Source organism: Macaca fascicularis, chromosome 18 (genome assembly GCF_037993035.2).
Source record: "Macaca fascicularis isolate 582-1 chromosome 18, T2T-MFA8v1.1".
In the NCBI taxonomy this organism is placed as follows: domain Eukaryota; kingdom Metazoa; phylum Chordata; class Mammalia; order Primates; family Cercopithecidae; genus Macaca; species Macaca fascicularis.
The window spans coordinates 18,691,691-18,711,394 of NC_088392.1; the positions used below are offsets into that span (position 1 = coordinate 18,691,691).

At 35.1% G+C, this 19,704-nt stretch overlaps 1 protein-coding gene across 6 annotated transcripts in view; it reads left to right on the top strand.

The window, feature by feature from the left end:
- The window catches only part of PIGN (phosphatidylinositol glycan anchor biosynthesis class N), a 153,747-nt gene that overhangs the window by 29,980 nt on the left and 104,063 nt on the right, over nucleotides 1-19,704 (top strand). For all 6 annotated transcript variants that reach the window (XM_015439673.4, XM_005586528.5, XM_015439677.4 and 3 more), the window contains exons 3-10: nucleotides 1,240-1,361; nucleotides 1,816-1,914; nucleotides 4,428-4,534; nucleotides 10,950-11,074; nucleotides 12,194-12,324; nucleotides 13,270-13,386; nucleotides 15,962-16,002; nucleotides 18,815-18,874. In XM_015439673.4, the coding sequence (XP_015295159.3) occupies nucleotides 1,240-1,361; nucleotides 1,816-1,914; nucleotides 4,428-4,534; nucleotides 10,950-11,074; nucleotides 12,194-12,324; nucleotides 13,270-13,386; nucleotides 15,962-16,002; nucleotides 18,815-18,874 (802 nt within the window). The remainder of the gene's footprint in view (nucleotides 1-1,239; nucleotides 1,362-1,815; nucleotides 1,915-4,427; nucleotides 4,535-10,949; nucleotides 11,075-12,193; nucleotides 12,325-13,269; nucleotides 13,387-15,961; nucleotides 16,003-18,814; nucleotides 18,875-19,704) is intronic.

The following is a 19,704-nucleotide window of genomic DNA, read 5'->3' on the forward strand; positions in this document are numbered from 1 at the left end:
TTGAACTCCTGATTTCCACCTGCCTCGGCTTCCCAAAGTGCTGGGATTAAAGGTGTGAGCCACTGAGCCTGGCTCAAAATTTGTTTTTTAAAAATGTGATCTAAACTAATGTTTTTAAATACAATATCTAAACTAATGCTTTTAAATAGAGTATCCACATTTCTTTATACCTCCCCTTTCTATTTAAGTCCAGTTTTCATTATATAACTCAAGAAGTTAAAGAATATTTCTCTGTTAATATTTGGTCCAGTGGTTTTGAAACTGTTTACTTATTATGTATGTATTTCACCAAAACTGCTTTTATTATTAGGTAAGTCAGTAGTAAAAGAACTGACACCAGTAGTTATAAATATTTTACTTTAGAATGTATTGAGAGGCAGATATTTATATTGAAAAATGTTAGTGATGAGTTTACTATTTTGTAACTTATTGCTCTGCTGGCCTTTCACCTGTAATAGCATCACTTGTAGTTTTGCTTTCTTCCCCAAATTTTGCAAATCACTGTGATACAACTTAAATAATGTTGACATCTTTTAGCAAAATAATCTTTCTGCCTGTTTTAGTCTCAAATTTGGGGATATAATTTAACTCCTAATTAGGAGTGTAGCCATTTTCCCTCCTCTTAGTTTTTATTTTAAGAATTTTTCAACTAAACAAAAGTTGAAAGGATTATGTGATGAACATCTGTATACCCTTTACCTGGTATGACAATTTTAACCTTTTTTCATAATTGCGTTCACCCTCTCCTGGCCCCTCTGCCACCCCCACCACAGCGGTGCCCATGTATATGTACCTAGTTTTAATTATTTTTTCCTTAACAATTTGAAAGCAACAAACTTTACCCCAAACACTTCAGCCTATATCTCTTAAATAACCACAATACTATTATCACACCTAATGCAATTTAACATTGATATCATGATATATGTTTTATCTCTATATAACAAGCCATCTCTATTTTGTGGCTTAAACCAACAATCATGTATTTTGTTTCATGATTCTGTGCCGTGGTTGAGTGGTTCTTCGTTTGGTCTTACATCAGCAAATTCATGCTGCTTCATTCAGCTGGTAGATGCTTGGAATGGGCTCAGCTGGAATTTGAAAGATTCCTTTCCTTCTTAAGTTTTGACTTACTTTTTTGCTTTTGATTCCTTCTCTAATAATCTTATGTTTCTAAAGCTTTATATGAGAGTATCTAATCATAGTCTGTGTTAACTATTTGTCTTTAATATCTTTTAGGAATATCATAATGCATGAAGGCAGCTGGGGCATATCTCATACACGTGTGCCGACAGAATCTCGGCCAGGTCATGTAGCTCTGATAGCTGGGTTTTATGAAGATGTCAGCGCAGTTGCCAAAGGTATTGTGTATTTGGACAATCTTATTAAATGAAACATCTGTCAAATAAATATTAGTCCTTTACCGCTTAATCATGTCACAAAGTGAAGGTATGTTTTGAGATACTTTGGACAAATGTTTTAGCATGCCTTACTGACATGAACACCCACTGGTATTGACTCCAGAATGATGCTTTAGTATTTCATTATCCTGTGTTATTGAAAGAATTTGGGTTGGATAGAAGCATAATTTTCCTAGATATTATTCTTGAAAGTTCAAAAATAATTTTATATTTCATTAAGAAGTAAATTATCTATTGTTAGTTTTTTTAAAATAGTGGTATAATATACATAATATAAAATCTACTATTAGTTTTGCATTTTTCACTGACTAATTGTTATTATTTGAAGAATAGTTCTTTAGGGGCTTATTGTACCATGTATATATTACTATTACTGCTTGCTTGCTTTCTGAAGGATGGAAGGAAAATCCTGTAGAATTTGATTCTCTTTTTAATGAAAGTAAATACACATGGAGCTGGGGAAGCCCAGATATCCTGCCTATGTTTGCCAAAGGTAAGAGTTGCTGATTATGTTTCCTCCGATAGTAAATAGGGAATAAGTCAATATGGTAGTTTTCTGTTTTTATATACATACTGTATTTGTTAATTTTTACACATATTTTTACATGTTTAACATTTCTGAAATAGGGATATTTAATTACAGTGATAGATGTGTCTGTTTAATTGGCATTGTTTTTTTCCTTCTTAGTTATACTTGAAATATTGGCACATTATACAGTTAGATAGTATTTTGGATTCAATTAAATGGTATATGGCTCTATCACTTAACAGCTATATAATCTTGAGCAATTTATATAATCTCTCTGAGCTTCAATTTCCTTTTTATAAAATGTGATAATATTAGTTTCCGTCTCAAAGGTTTATTTTTAGAATTAAATTATGTAATTCATGTGAAATATTTAGCATAGCACTTTTCACATAACTTCATTATAAATGGTGATGTTGAGGTGTGGTTCATTATACTTTGGCAAATCATTTTAAAAGTTAGTGGATATTCATATGAAGATTTAAACATTGGCCGGGCACAGTGGCTCACACCTGTAATCTCAGCACTTTGGGAGGCTGAGGCAGGTGGATCACTTGAGCTCCAGAAGTTGGAGACCAGTCTGGGCAACAAGGTGAGACCCACATCTCTACAACAAACAAAAAATTGGCTGAGTGTGGTGGCATGTGCCTGTAGTCCCAACTACTCAGGTGCCTGAGGTGGGAAGAGCACTTGAGAGCCTGGGATGTTGAGGCTGCAGTGAGCCATGATTATGCCACTGCACTGGCAACAGAGCAACACTGTGTCTCAAACAAAAAAAAACAAAAGATTTAAGTGTTAAAATGTATAGTTATAATTCCTATTTTAATATATTGAATATGCCATACATTTTGGCATTTAATATAGATGGCATTTAACATATAATTTATTTAAATTGATATTTAATATATTGAATATAGCATTTAGATTTGTTGTTTATATGCATGATTCTGCAAACATTGGGATATCTCTTAATTAGAAAATTCATTTATATTATTTTCTAAAATCAGTTGGATGAATTTCATGTCATTAAATGCTTTTAAGTGGAAACAGAATGATTGATCATTTCACTTATCAGAAAGGATTTGTAACATACTTAGTCATGAGTGTAATTAAAATAATGGGAACTATTGAAGATTATTACGTGTCCAGGAAGCAAAATATATATTGAGAATTTTACAGATGATAGTCATAGAACATTATTATACTGGGTGGACCAAAGAGCCCCAAACTGTTTGCCATTTATATATTGCCTTCTTTGGAAAGCAGTTTAGTTTTTTTGGGAGTTGGTGGTGGTAAGGGTAGATTAAGTTGCTATGGCTTATCAAACTAACATTCTTGTTTCTGGCTACAATGGATGAGACAGGACCAATAATTGAATTAGAGATAGTCTAATAGGAATGTTCCATATCTTATGGTAAACAACAAACCCAGTCAGACCTTTTTATTTGGGATGTGGGAAGTAGAATGGCTGAGCTGTGGAATAGAGTCATTAGAGCTGAACTGGTGCTATAAAGATTGTATTAGTTTATTGTATCTCTTTGTTTTTGTTTTTGTTTTTCGTTTTTTGAGACGGAGTTTTGCCCTTGTTGCTGAGGCTGGAGCACAGTGGAACAGTCTCAGTTCACTGTAACCTCCGCCTCCTCGGTTCAAGTGATTCTCCTGCCTCAGCCCCCTGAGTAGCTGGGATTACAGGCACACATACACCACACACCACATCTATTTTTAATAGAGATGGGGTTTCATCATGTTGGCCAGGCTGGTTTTGAACTCCCGATCTCAGGTGATCCACCTGCCTCAGCCTCCCAAGATACAGGAATTACAGGTGTGAGCCATCACGCTAGTCATATCTCTTTCTTATTACCTGCAAGAGCCTATTAAACTCAGAAATTCACTAAACTGATTAGATTCTTAATACAGTCTTGCAAATGTATGAGATTATTATATCTGTTGACCCCTTCAAACTCTTTGGCAATAAGCAATATTTATTCTCTTATAAGTTGAGAAAAATATGCATAGTTTATGAATAAGAGAAGTGAAATATTTGAATTTTCTTCTTATGTTAAGAAGGTTTGTACACCACACATCTTCATCTATTTTAGACTGTAGCATTCTAAGGGGCACACATGTTTTGAATGGTTTAATCCTTAAAGGGAGACAACTGTTGTGCTTATTTTTGTTATATTGCTTATTAGAGTTGTGATTTTGGTGTGTTAATTAACATACAGTGAATCTGTGAAATTAAAATATGTTATTTTTGAGGACAAAAAGCAATAGAATACGTTAAAGTATGTAGCATGGTCCATAGGACATAATATACATAAATGTTAATTATTCCTCCCATTTTTCTCTTCCCCATCATAATGAACAATGCTTTGTGAAAATTCTGGTTACTCACAAAAATCTGTGAATGACTATCTCATATTTTATGATAGTTTAAAAGATTTTGTAAAAAAATTATTTTTTCCAAATTTCCTTTTCAGGTGCTAGTGGAGACCACGTTTATACATACAGTTATGATGCTAAAAGAGAGGATTTTGGTGCTCAAGATGCAACAAAACTGGATACGTGGGTTTTTGATAATGTTAAGGTTTGTGCTATTGAGTGGTTAATATACAAAAAGCATATTTTTGTCTGAAGTATTGGAGACTGTATTTCAAGTTTTTTCTGTTTGCATGAGCTTTAAAAGTTTTATATTGTAGCATACTGTTCTGAATTCTAAGATTTAATTATAAAAAATTACACATCCTAAATAAACAAGAGAAGTTTTAAACTTCTTTGTTTCTATTAGTAAAATGAGCCCTAGATTAGGATTTAGGAAACCTGTTTTTCATTTCTAGTTTGTGATTCATCCTGGGTAAATTTTGATCTTTCATTGACCTTGGAATCAGTCTCTTGTAGTAATGGACCATGTGAGATATATGAAAGCCTTTGGGAAAATGCTGTTCAAATATAATACATTTATAATAACAAAGTGTATGATTTTTTAAAAAAATTATACTTTAAAGAAAAATTAGATAAGCAGATTATATAGGCAAAAACAAATTAGCAAATTGATCATAATAAAAATCTATGGTTTCTTTAAGTACTAGAGTTTTTTGAACATTTTATAGTGACAATTATCATAGTTTCATGAGAAATACAATATAATTTATATTCTCAAAAATTGTGTGAAAATCTCAATTGTGGACATTGTCTCTCTTCTTTTACCAGTGCATTATTCCTCATCTCCAAATAACAACTCATAATGCGTCCATTATAAGACGCCTTGATTGACACTTCTTTTTTCTAATAGTGTCTTTTGAACTGACTTTGTGGACTTCTCCATGATATAGCCATTTTTGTTTGTAAATGTACTCCTCAGTATATATCTGCCTTTTTCTTTGTATTTGCTTAGCAGAAATTGAGTGCTTTAAAATTCATGGCTAAACCCTATTTTTTTCCAAGGATCTTTTCCCTTGAAATTTTCTTTTTACTTTTAATATATACTTTTGTCAACAGGGAAAACTTTCACCTTAAATAAAATCTCTTTAAGAAAATGATTAACAAATTATTTTGCTAATCATCACTTCTTAACATAATGTACTAATATTAATATCTGCATGAAAGCCTTTGGCTTCTAATTTTGTATGTGTAGCTAGCAATTGATTCCTTGCGAATGTACATACTTAGCTGGTAGCTGGCCTGATTTTCATGTCTTTCTTCCTTTCTTTATTTCAACACTACTAGTCTTGACATGGTAGTGAACAGAAAAAAAGATTTGCATGTGATTTCTTCATAAAATATGGTAGATATATATTAATCAAGTTATAATGAAAATATGAAGTCATCAGCATTGGTAAGTGATGTGAAGGAAAAATACAGACCAAGAATGTATCTTCAGAAAATTCTAATCTGGACTGGGTAGTTAGGGGAAGGCTAAGAGGTTTGAGATAATCTCAGAACAGGTATAGGAGACAAATGGGTAGGGATGGATTGGTATGGAAAGGTATTTCAGGCCAGCAGCATTATGTAAATCTTGGTCAAGAGTCAGCATAATGGATTTGAGGAAGTGAAAGAAGGGAGGTTAGTGTGGCAGGAGGACTGCCTGGGAGCCAGGTCTCAGAAGAGGCTAGAGAGTAAGTTAAGGGTTTTACTTTTGAACTTCATATCCTTGCTAGAGACTCATACTTAATTCAAGCCAAAGAGTTTCCAGATCCATGCAGTTTTCTGCTCACCTGTTTTTTGTAATTGTGGTAAAAAAAATACATATGCAAAATACAGAATTTACTATCTTAAGCATTTTAAGTGTTTGCAGACAGTCCCCAGCTTAACAGTGGTTTAACTTTTGATTCTTTTGACTTTCCACCAGTGCAAAAGCCATACATATTTAGTATAAACCATACATTGAGTACCCATACAACCATTTTGTTTTTTACTTTCAGTATAGTATTCAAAAATTACATGAAATAGTAATTATTATCTCACTTATCTCACATTATCAACACTTTATTAAAAAAGGGGCTTTATGTTAGATGATTTTGCCCAACCTTAGGCTAATGTAAATGTTTTGAGCATGTTGAAGGTAGTGTAAACCAAAAATAAAATTCTAAGCACCACCCCACCAAGCATCTCAATGAACTTTCTCAGCCAGGGCGCTTTTAAAAACTTTTAAAATGTAACCTGAGAGGCTGATTCAGGTCATGAGGGGAGGTGGGTGTCGGACATGCCTCATTATACCTCTCTGGCATTAACCTCAACACAGACCTTAAAGTCTAATAAGAAACATTTTACAACCTATTCTCTGAAACCTACTATCTGAAGGGTCCCTCTGCAAATAAGAAGTTTGGATTCCACAATCTCTTATCTTAACCCAGACATTCCTTTGTTTTGATCCCAAGTCTTTAGAGAAACTCAACCAATTGCCAACCAGAAAATTTTTAAATTTTCCCCCAGTCCCCACTTTGAGTTGTCCCACCTTTCTGAACCAAACCAATGTATTTCTTAAATATATTTGGTTGAAGTCTCATGTCTCCCCAAAATGTATAAAACCAAGCTGTACCCCAACCACCTTGAGCACATATTCTCAGGATCTCCTGAGTGCTGTGTCATGGGCCATGGTCACTCATATTTGGCTCAGAATAAATCTCTTCAAATATTTTATAGAGTTTGACTCTTCGTGGACAGTAGGCCAGACTAAGCTGTGATGTTTGGTAGGTTAGGTATGTTACTGGCAGAAGGTATCTGAATTACTGGCAACAAATCCGTAAGGATCTGCAGCAACCTCAATTCTTACCTCCCCAGAAGAAAAACTTTGACTAGGACTATAAGGCAGAAGAAGAGACCAAGGCAGGAGTGGAATTTTATTTACAAAAGCTTTAGAACAGGAAAGAATGGGAAGTATGCCTAGAAGTGAGCACCGAGGTCAAGAGCAGTGTTTAATCTTGATCCTAGGACTTTATAGGCTGGCCCTTTTCCATGATTCTTCCCGTAGGGTGGGGAGCCCGCATGCGCAGTGCCCTCCTTAATGTTGGAAGGTGAGCATGCAGTGTGTTTAGAAAGTTGTACACACACCCATCCGAGGCTTTCTTTCCTTTTCTGGTGGAGTGCCCCCTGACGGGCATACTACACCATTTGGTTTCTTAATTCACATGCCCAGGAATGCATCTCTCTGGTGCTTGTATTCAGTTAACACTTTAGTGCAGCAAGTGTGGACCATCAGGAAATGGCCTCTCCCTGGTGCCAGCTGCCAATCTACTACTTTTAGAGAGGCAGTGTGATAATTGCTGAATCATCACCTGACATTCCTGGTAGGTTAGGGAAGACCCCTCTCTTGCCCCACTCATGCCTGTCTAACTACCTGTAACAGGTATATTACATGCATTTTTGACTTACAGTAGTTTCACTTTAGGCTGGGTTTATTGGGATATAACCCCATTGTAAGTGAGGAGCATCTGTAATTTAGTAATGTTAAGTATATTCATGTTGTTGTGCAACTAATCTCTAGAATATTTCATCTTGCAAAACAAACTCTGTACCCATTAAACAATAACTCTGGCCGGGCGCAGTGGCTCATGCCTGTAATCCCAGCACTTTGGGAGGCCGAGGTGGGTGGATCACGAGGTCAAGAGATTGAGACCATCCTGGCCAACATGGTAAAACCCCGTCTCTACTAAAAATACAAAAATTAGCTGGGCGTGGTGGCACATGCCTGTAGTCCCAGCTACTCAGGAGGCTGAGGCAGGAGAATCGCTTGAACCCGGGAGGCGGAGGTTACAGTGAGCTGAGATCGTGCCACTGCACTCCATCCTGGCGACAGAGTGAGACTCCATCTCAAAACAAACAAACAAACAAACAATTATTCATTTCCCCCTCCCCCAACCCCTGGCAACCACCATTCTACTTTCTATTTCTATGCATTTGACTACTCTAGGCACCTTATATCATAAGTGGTATCATACAGTCTATGTCTTTTTGTGATTGGCTTACTTCACTTAGTATAATGGCCTCAAAGGTTCACCTGGGTTGAATCTATTCACTTTAAAAATCTCAGGTCGTACATCATCTTCTTTATTAGGTCTTCTGTGACTTCTCTTTGCTTTACCCTATTTCCACTTTGACTTAGATAACCCTCCTCTATATTCCCTTAATACTTTATTGGGTTATACTATAACTGTTCATACATTGACATATTCCCCTTCAATATACATCTTGTTGACAGAGATACTGACTTTTTCACACTGTTAATTTTAAACCCCTATCCGAGGCTGGGCGGAGTGGCTCACGCCTGTAATCCCAGCACTTCGGGAGGCCAAGGTGGATGGATCACTTGAGGCCAGGAGTTTGAGACCAGCCTAGCCAACATGGTGATACCCTGTCTCTACTAAAAATGCAAAAAAATTAGCCGAGCATGGTGGTGCATGCCTGTAATCCCAGCTACTCAGGAGGCTGAGGCACAAGAATCGCTTGAACCCAGGAGGGTAGAGGTTGCAGTGAGCCAAGATTGTGCCGCTGCACTCCAGCCTGGGCTGGGCAATAGAGACTCTGTCTCAAACAACAACAACAAAACAACAACAACAACAACAACAACAACAATTCCCCTATCAGGGAATTGTTTGGTACACAAATAAGTATACTAACTTAGATTAGACCATACCTGTGTAATAGGGAAGAAAATAAAAGTTTACTTCTATCTTGAGTAAAGATAATGCCAACAGTAGGCAACTGAGCATTGATGCAGTCCAGGGTGCTATATTGGCTCCGCAGTGTCATTGACACTCAGTCTCCTGAAGTTTTCCTCTAACCTCAGAGCGTAAGTTTTATCTTCAAGGTTATGTCATGACTCAAGATACCCTTGGAGTTCCTGCCCTTATGTTAGTGTTTTAGGTCAACAATATGAAGAAGAAAAAAGGACCTTCTTTCCTACTGAATTATATTTATTTCAAAGAGCCTTAGATCCACATAGCTTTAAGACTGAAATATTTGACTTAAATCTTATTGGCCAAAACCACAAAGGCACATCTAGCTCCAAGAAAGGATTACGTAGCTGAATATATTGTACCAGCCATAGAACAAATTATAGATATAATTCAAGTCATTTGCTCAGTTTTTTTGTTTTTGTCAGCTTTCAATTATGTGCTTAACTTTTAATTCTTTTCTCTTAAAGAACTTACCATTTTTATCTAGTTTTTAAATTTTCTTAGGGGTTAATTAGAATGTATATGAAAGTTAGGGGGCAATTTTATACTTTTGAGACAGATGACAGCAGGTTACATATTATATTAATTTATTTCTATTTTTGAATAGCTAGTTCTCTAATTGCACCATTTGTATTTTTTAACATAGTAATGAAGAATTATTTGAAAAAAATACTTAAATACTTCAGACTTTTGTTGAAAAATTAGGCCGGGCGCGGTGGCTCAAGCCTGTAATCCCAGCACTTTGGGAGGCTGAGATGGGCGGATCACGAGGTCAGGAGATCGAGACCATCCTGGCTAACAGGGTGAAACCCCGTCTCTACTAAAAAAAATACAAAAAACTAGCCGGGCGAGGTGGCAGGCGCCTGTAGTCCCAGCTACTCCGGAGGCTGAGGCGGGAGAATGGCTTAAACCCGGGAGGCGGAGCTTGAAGTGAGCTGAGATCCGGCCGCTGCACTCCAGCCTGGGCGACAGAGCGAGACTCCGTCTCAAAAAAAAAAAAAAAAAAAAAAAAAAAAAAAAAAAAATTAAACATCTCTTGTTAAAAGTTAACATCTTCTACAGTTAAAGGCATTTATGTGAACAACAAAGATGTATCTTAGATAGCCTGTTAACTTATTTTAAAATAATTTAAAAGTAGTCTTCATAGTTTTGAACCCATGTTCATGCATATATGAATACAGGGTGAATCATTTGCCTTAGAAGGGTTTATGAATCTAGTTTATCATCATTAAATTAGCATAATAATCTTCAAATTTTATTTTAATTAATTATTCCCAGCCTCACCCTGCCAAGTGGTATTTTATGAATTTGATGCTTTTCTGTTACATGATTTGAAGAACACATTCTAGTTGGGGCAAAGGAAGTAATGAGGAGGCTATTTGCAATGTTCTAAATTGGAGATTACGATTGGACTAGGTTGGTAGTACACAGGACAATGAGAAGTGGTCCAGTTCTGAAATATTTAAAAATAATAAATGATTCTTAAACTGATAACACTCTTACTATTTTATTTTTGGCTCTTGCCAAAATATGTCTTCAATCTGCTGTATTTTATTAAGTTAGATGTGAGATTAACAACATTATGAGATCTCTATGAAATTATGATCCCCTTTCTAACACCTTTTTTTGGCCTTATAACAAACAGCTAACTCATTAAACATAGATGTCTGAGCTGATGGCAAAGACGTTGTGTTGGTAGGTCACAGATTTAAATAACGTGAGATAATTTAATTTTGTATTTATGCATAAATTTAAATGTTTTCATCAGTATTATTTTTAAAATAAAACAAATGAACTAAATATTTTTAACTCATTTGTTATATGTAGGACTTCTTTCATCATGCCAGGAACAACCAGTCTTTGTTTTCTAAAATAAATGAAGAGAAAATAGTTTTTTTCTTACATTTATTAGGAATAGATACAAATGGACATGCTCATCGACCATCCTCGAGGTAATTTAATGCACGCTATGTTTAATTGTATTTTTTTAGGGGAAACATCTATTCTATTGAACTTTTAAATTATTATAATGTTTTCTTTGGAATTATAACAACAGAGCTAATATTTTAAATAACTACTGTAATGTATATTAAGTTCTTGATTATATGAGATTTCTGATGTAGTGGTTTAAATCATATGTGCTGTATCCAGATGACACATTAATATAAGTAAAATATATCCTGTACATATTCTGTAGTCTTCATTTACTGAAGCAGAGAAAAAAATGATCTAAAATATCTATATATTTTAGAAATATTTTCAGTGAATCTTGAAAATAAAAGCATTCTATGGTATTAACTTTTATATCACCAAAAGATGTAATTATCTATTCCTTGTGTATTCCGTTTAATTAGTATTGTATCTAGCATATAAATTGTATAAATTTTTGTATACCATAATTCAGTAACACTCCTTATATATAACAGCAAATATTTTTCTCACTTTTGAAGACCACAAGTAAAAGGAAGATACCATGTTATACTCTTATTTCTTATTTTGCATTTGGTTTAGATTAGCCTAACAGTAGCTATGAAGCCTATTGGGTTAGCTACCAGTAATGAATACCTCACAATCCCTTTCTTAAACGTGAGGCACTGTTGTAATTGATGGAATATTCGTATCGAAAGAACCTTGTTCAGTTGTATGGCAATCTCAAATATAATATGTTCAAAGCATGCTATTATATTTTATATCACAAGCACTTTAGGGAATGAAAATATTCTATACTTGAAATGATACTTTTAATGTGGCCAGAAAAGTATAGTTTATGTAGTGAGAGTGAGAGACATGAAAGTCATCTATCTCATTTAGGACCTAAAAGGGTTTATTAAAATATATTTGTTAATCAGTCCCCTTTTATATCATTTTTGAAAACTATTTTGGGTTATTTTGCTTCATTAAAAGGAGAAAAAAATTATTTCAACAATCTAGAGTGCTCTGATTTTAAAATATTAACGATGAAATCTAAAAGCATTTCAGAAGTTACTGATATTGAATGTAGTAAATCCACATTGAATACATTTGATTTCTCCAAATTAATTTAATTTGTTCCTCTGTTTCTTTATACATAGAGACTACAAGGATAATATTAAAAAAGTTGATGATGGAGTTAAAGAAATCGTGTCTATGTTTAACCATTTCTATGGAAATGATGGGAAAACAACATTTATCTTTACCTCTGACCATGGAATGACAGACTGGGGTTAGTGTGTCTTTAATTGATATGTACCTTACAATTGAAGTAGTGATAAATGTAGCTGGCAAATATTTTATGATGTTGAGAGGATTAGATGTCTTGGTATATACAAAGTGTCTAGCACATAATTTTGTGCTTAAAATGTTAGCCTAAAAAACAACTGATCTTATATAAAAAATATTTTCTCTAACTAAAAAACAAATATATTCTCATTTACAAATGAGAAACTAGAGGAAAGTGGAGAAGAAAATAAAAAGTAACTATTATTTATCTACAGAGAATTAAGTGTATATGTTGGCAGAGGGAGTGGTGTTAAGATGGTATTACTGAGGGACCGATGGCTGCTGAAATTCTGTCCCGGATAAGCCTGTGCACCCTGTGAGATTCCCAAGGCAAATGCAATGTGTGCACAGAGAACAAAATAAAGCAAAGATGAAATTTGTCCCCAAATCACAATATGAATTTCTAGTGATTTGAATTCCACTTTATAAAGGACTTCTTTTGGCTCTACCTGCCAGAGTGGCCTGGAAGAAAAAGGCCCAGAGACCTTACCATCTTCTCCAGAACAGACTAAGTCTCTACTGCTAGCCCCAAGCTTGGGTGGTTACTGCCCAAGGGAGCTCTCTGTTCTTCCTGTCTGCAGTGCTACTCTGGCAGCAGCAACACTTCTTCCATGTCTTATTGTTATTATTTCTATTCTTTCAAACATAGTTACTCGGCAGGCATTCTGGTTTTTTGTTTTAGTTTTTGCCTGTTTGTTGTTGTTTCTCTAACTTGCTTTATAGGAATATTGCCAAACTAATTGTCATAAAAGGTTGTAACCATTTGGCAATGTAGTCACTATAATTAACTATATATGGATCAACTCTTCAAAACAAACTATTTAAAAATATTTAGTTGTAAGTTAGTTGTTCTATATTTGTCTTATTATTCTTGGTATCTTATTTGTAGGTTCCCATGGGGCTGGTCATCCTTCAGAGACTTTAACTCCTTTAGTCACTTGGGGAGCTGGAATCAATTATCCCCAAAGAGTATCAGCTCAGCAATTTGATGATTCATTTTTGAAAGGTACAAGCATTTCTTTACTGTGTTTATAAATATAGCCTTTAAAAATAAGAACAAAGTTTAATTTTTTAAGAAATCACTTTTCAAATTTTAGTTGTAAATCCCTCATTTTGACATTTGTGCCATTACTGTTTCTATGCAAACACTACAAGGGATTGTTGGTTTTTCTCTTCTCAAAGAGCCATTTGTTGAAACCTTCCCAGCACACCACTGCTAATAACTAGACCTTTCTGAATGTCTCAACTGATAAACTGAACTGTCGATGTTCTTTTATTAATTTATTAATTAATTTGAATGTGAGGTAGAGTAAATAAAAATTAAATAAGAGGAAATTTAAGGTTTCATAGAGGTAAATTATCAGTTTGATTGAGATTTTTCAACTCAAGCAAAGTACATACTATCAGTTATAAAATCACACTACCTACAAGATATCTCTATTAGATAAAAAGCAAGAGGTAGTACTGAGCTATTTCAACCCTAGGCCCTAATGAAGACAGAAGAGCACAGTGAATAAGGCACTCAATAGCATGTCTTCAGTAAGTAATGGTGCATTTTTCAGAGGGCGATTTCTTATATGTTTGTAAGTGCTGATGGAGAGCATCATGCCAAATCACAGGTCCACAGAGGAGACATTGACAAAGGGCCAGAACAGTGCAACCAGTACACTGTCATTATTATTTTCAGATTTATTTAGGTATGAAAGAAAAAGAAGCTAGAGGACTCTTTTTTTCATCTACTGTATATCTTTGAGATAGCCCCTGCTTTCTCAGAACTTAACATTCTAGTAGGAGAATTAAAGCAATTATAAACAAAACTTACACATTATGATAATTTTATGAAGAAAATCAGGGTGATATGATAAAAGAGGAGGTAGGACCAGGCTCCTTTCTCCACCCTGTCCCCCACAGTTTCTTTAGAGACAGGTTCTTGCTGTGTCTCTAAAGGAATGGAATGGGCTGGAATGTAGTAACTGTTAACAGGTTCACAGGCCAATCGTAGCTCACTACAAACTGGAACTCCTGGGCTCAAGCAATCTTCCTGCCCCAGCCTCCCAAGTAGCTGGAACCACAGATGTGTACCATGCCTGACTCAGTTTCCCATGTTTTTATTAAGATATTGAGCAAAGGAGGCAAAATGCATTAGTTTTAAATGTATAGCTTTATGAATTTTACCTGCATATATATGTACCACGTAATCTCCACCCAGATTCGCCATACATTTGCAGTACCCTAGAAGTTTCCCTTATGGAGCAGGATACATTTTATAGAGTGGGCTAATAGTACATCTCTTCACAGTTAGGATAAGAGGGAGCCATTCATATGAAGGTTAGGGCAGGAATGTTGCAGGCAGAGGGAATAGCAAATGAAGAGGCAAAAAATACAAAGAGCTTAGCTTGTTCGAGGAACAGAATTGGAAGGCTGATGTGGCTGAGCACTGTCAGCTAGGAGCAGAGTATAATGAGTTGAGAGGTTGGAGAGGTAAACAAGAGGTAGATCATTTGATGCACTAAAGCGTGGGTAAGGAGAGCATGAAGTACATTCTGAGTGCAGTGCTCTATCGTTAAAACCTGTTAGAGCATTGCCAACATTCCAGTTTGCCATAGGAGCTACCTTTCTGACTGCTCTGTGATAAATGGATTGGATTGGATCAAAATAGAAACTAGGGTAAGTAGTATGTTTGTATTTATGAGATTTAACTTTATTTTGGCATTTGATTTCTCACTGAATTGATGTTTTAGAATCACATGATTTCAAGAATTGTCACAAAATAAATGCATTTTTTCTCATATGAATATTAAATATACATTTTAGAGAGAAGGAATGTGCACTTTTTCATCAACTGATTATTGTGAATTTTTGGCAGTTGACTAGTAGAGTCAGAAACATATTTTTAAACTTTAATTAGCTTATTGAATGAAATTTTATTATACAATATCTTATAACGCTTTTGGCAGTATATCCTAAAGCCATTAAATCAAAACTTGGTCTCTCATAATCACTTGTTTCGATTTCTGTTTGATGCAATTTCTGAATTTATGTGTAGCAAAATGGAAGAATGAGCCTATCTTTGAAGGCAATTTTAATAATAACTCAATATACTATGTTAACATTTGTGATTAGTGACTACAGGAATATCACAACTACAGTTTTAAGTGTTTTGGGAGCAACTGCCATCACAGAAAAAAAGAGAAGCTTGAATTAATTAACTTCCTATCAGTTGCCTTAATACTCTCTCAAACAGGATTGTAATGAGTTTTCAATGCTGACAGTTGTTACCATTGTGCTTTTTCACTTCCATCTTTCCTTCCTCAGCCTCTGATATTTTGAAACAATTATCTCCCAAAGAGCATTTAAGAAGCTTAATAAATCATCACAGGAAACACCAAATATTTACTTTTTAAAAAATTATTTAAAAAAATACACCTTTGCCTTTAAGCATGATTTTTATTCATAGTTGGCTTAAAATAGACATTTCTAATACCTATGTTTTCCATAAGTATTGGGCACTCCTAAAAATCAAATGATTTATTCTTTTTTAAATCTTAACATCAGATCTTGTGTCTGATTTTATCTTTCAGAGTGGAGATTGGAGAACTGGAAGAGGCTAGATGTCAATCAGGTATCCATTTTGATTTTATTACATTCAAATTTAATTTTATCTTCTATAAGGAGGTTAGTAAAAAACTATAAAAAATAGATAATATTGACAAATTCTTTTTCAAAACATTTCAGTTACTAAGGGGAATTCTTTTAGTGCAAATATTTTAGCTCAACTAATCTGTCTTGTGGCAAAACAAACACAACTTCAAGTGAAAATAAAAGACTTTTACCACATAACGCTGGATAATTATTTGTTATGTAAATTGAAGTTCGCATGCCTGTTAAATTTCTGTGATTGCTTTTCATGATTGTATTGCTTAATTTAAGCACAGATCTATTAAAATTTCTGTTATGGGTTCCTTTCCTATAGTATATCAGTTACATTTTCTTTTTGTTAACACATATTTTACCTTTACTTCTAACCAGCAACCTTACAAATGCAATGGGAAAAAAGTGATGAGATTATAAATTACTCAGCTAGAAACTTTCTGTTAGAGGAAAATGTATAGCCAGTCTGATAAAGTTAGACTAGTAGCATGGTCTGTAAATATGAAGCACATAATTGTCATTGTTAAAAACATGCTACTTTAATAGCCATTTTCGCTATTTATAGAAGGTATAGCATCATTGGGATATGGCTTCCAAAGTGGCAGGAGTATCTTGCCTTCCAGGTCACCACACAAGCTGAGATTACTTACTGTGATGGACAAATCAAGGTCCAGGGTCTCACTTTCAGACCTGTGGTTGTAGAAACTTGTTTCTTCCCAGCATAATAAGAATAGTCTTCTCACAGGATAGATGCATACTACCCAAGTAAATGAACATGAACATATTAAGTCAGAATAGCAGTTTATTAATTTGCAATTAAAAATCACTGTCAAAAAAGACAGGAATGACTTGAAGATCACAAACAAGAACATCTCGTATTCATAGCCAGACCAGATCATAATCAGCAATTTAACATAGATTCAGTTACTGCTCTCTGAATTGTCAGTCTGTTGGCGAACATTCCTGCTTCAGATCTCCATCAAATGGGAATCTCTTCTATTCATTCCTTCTACTAACACTGTGATGTGTCTGTGGTGTGTTTCAACTTTGTACTAAGTGTAAGTATTTAGTGGTGAGAAGGCAGACTTAATCCCCGTCCTGGGAAATTTATACCTTAGGGGTAAGAACAGATACTCATCAGTCTGTTGTACAAATACATGTAAACTTGAAGCTGTGGTAACTACTACAAAAGAGATTTGTGCAGCAGTGAGACTGTAGAGTGGATGTATGTGATAGACTGTGGTCAGCAAAGTCTTCCTGAGAAGTCGAGGATTGAGCTAAGATTCATGAATAAGCAGAAATTAGCAGGCCAAGGCAGTAGGAGGAGGGCTTTTCAGGCAGAGGAAATGCATACACTAAGTTCTGGTGAGAGGTTACATGGTGTATTAAAGGGTCTTGAAGAAAGCCGTTATACCGCAATAGAAGCCATGGGGTGGCGTGAGGCAGAAGAAGGGACGCACAGACCCTTCAGGGTCTCATGGGCCTTGTGAACTTAATTCTGAAAGTTCAAAGAATCCTTGAAGAGTTTGAAGCCTAGAGAGTGACACGATGTGGTTTTTTGTGTGTGGAAGAATCCCCCTGGCTGCGGCGTGGAGAAGAGATTAGAGGTGGCTGACAGTGGATTCTGAGGGAAAAGGAAAAGGCGACTAGAAAGACTTTGGAGATTTCCAGTTTTCTGCAGGAGGGCACCTGGAGGACAGTCTAAATAGTAGCAAGTGAGAAAGATTGAGAGCCTGGGAACAAACTTGATGAATTCCAACTTTAAGTGAGGGAGTAGTGAAGGTATCTGAAAAGGAGGAGCCAGTGAGAGAGAAGAAACTCAGCTGTGTGGTCTTGAGGCCAAGAAAGGAGTGGCCTATGCCATACTGCTGAAAGGTCTAGTAATGCCAGCAACACTTGTAGCTATCATTGTCACAGGCTTATTATGTGCCGAGTACTTTATAAGTTTTATCTCATTAAATCCTGTCATACCTCTTTAAGGGAAAAACTTGTATTTATTTTTTTAACTGATAAAGAACTCGAGCAATTGGAGGGTTAAAAAACCTGCCTGAAAATTTGAAGCTGGGCGTTCTCAATTCCGAATACTTCATTGCCTGAAAAATTATAAGGACTTATATAAACGTAGTCAATTAGATTTAGAAAATGGGTGGTTAGCTCTCTTAGAGAGAGCAGTCTATGGAATGATAAAAGGTCAGAGTGAGCCACAGTGGGCAGAAGAGTGATGGGAAGGTGAGGAAGTGAAGATAGAAAAAAGATGAACAAGTCTTCCGAGAAAATGACCTTGAAGAGGAGATATCCAAAATGGTATTTGGGATCTTTTGACTAAAGAGCCTCTTCTCTGGTTTATGTCTTTTCTGAACATCACTGGCTGGTCAAAGTATCCTTATGATACTTTGTTTTTCTAGTTAATATATACATTTCTCCAGTTAAAGTCTACTCTTGATATTCATTTTATGTCTAAATAAGGCATCCTTGTATAATACTGAAAAACTGTTACATAAAATGGTCAAATTCTTAGCTAATAGGATAAGTAATTTTTTGTTTTAGTATGTTTTACATTTAGGGCTTTTACTGGTTTCTTTTGAAATTTTTTTTTATAGGTTCATATATGTCTAGCAAATGACACTTTTAGAGATTAATATCTTTTTGTATTAAATACATGTTTGAAGGTAACTGATTATAACAAATATCATGGTTATATTCCAAAATATGGTTGTATTACATTATTTAATTTCTTTGTTGATGTCCATAGACCTCTTAGAATTGAGCTTTTTTATTTGTAGGCTGATATTGCACCATTGATGACTTCTCTTATTGGAGTTCCCTTTCCTCTTAACTCAGTGGTAAGGAATAAAATTTTATTATCAACTCTCAGTATAAAAAAAACTATTGCACAGTAAAATTTACTCTTTTTTATGTGTTTCTGAATAATCTGGGGGTCTTTTTTTTCTTTTTTTTTTTTAGACGGGGTCTTGCTGTGTTGCCCAGGCTAGTCTTGAACTTCTGGGCTCAAGCAGTCCTCCCATCTCAGCCTCCCAAGTGTCTGGGATTACAGGCACTGCTTCCAGCTTATATGATCTTTGATTACATTTATAACTATATATTCCTGTATATTTATTTCTAAATATGCAGTACCTCATAATTGCTTGTGTATTATATTCTGTAACATGGAACATGAGCCAAATAGCTTTTCTTTAAATACTTTAATTTTCTAAAATGTGTATGATTTGTATATTTGTATTCTGGTTATAAGTGATAGAAATGTATAAGTAATTTTTTTATTACAAGCAGCAAAAACACTTCGTTTAAAGGGTAGTTATTGAAAAGATATTGGTGATTTGCTGAAACAAAGTGATGCTTGAAAACCAGGCTTGGAATAACCTGGAACCAGGATATCTGGAGACTTGGAAGAAGGAACCACAGCCATGATCCCATAGCAGAGCTGTTCTCAGGGCACTGACATGAGGGTAGAGTAGCATTATACCTTAGTTTATATCCCTTGACTATCAGGAGTCAAATTCCAGATGATCTAGCCTGGGTTACAATCAGCAGGTCCCTGGATTATAAACCTAACATGCTGTATCTAATGGGCAAGACTTCTCAACAGAAAATAGTAATGCTGTTAAGAATGGGCCCTGGATACCGAAATGCCGAAAATAACTATTTCAACCAG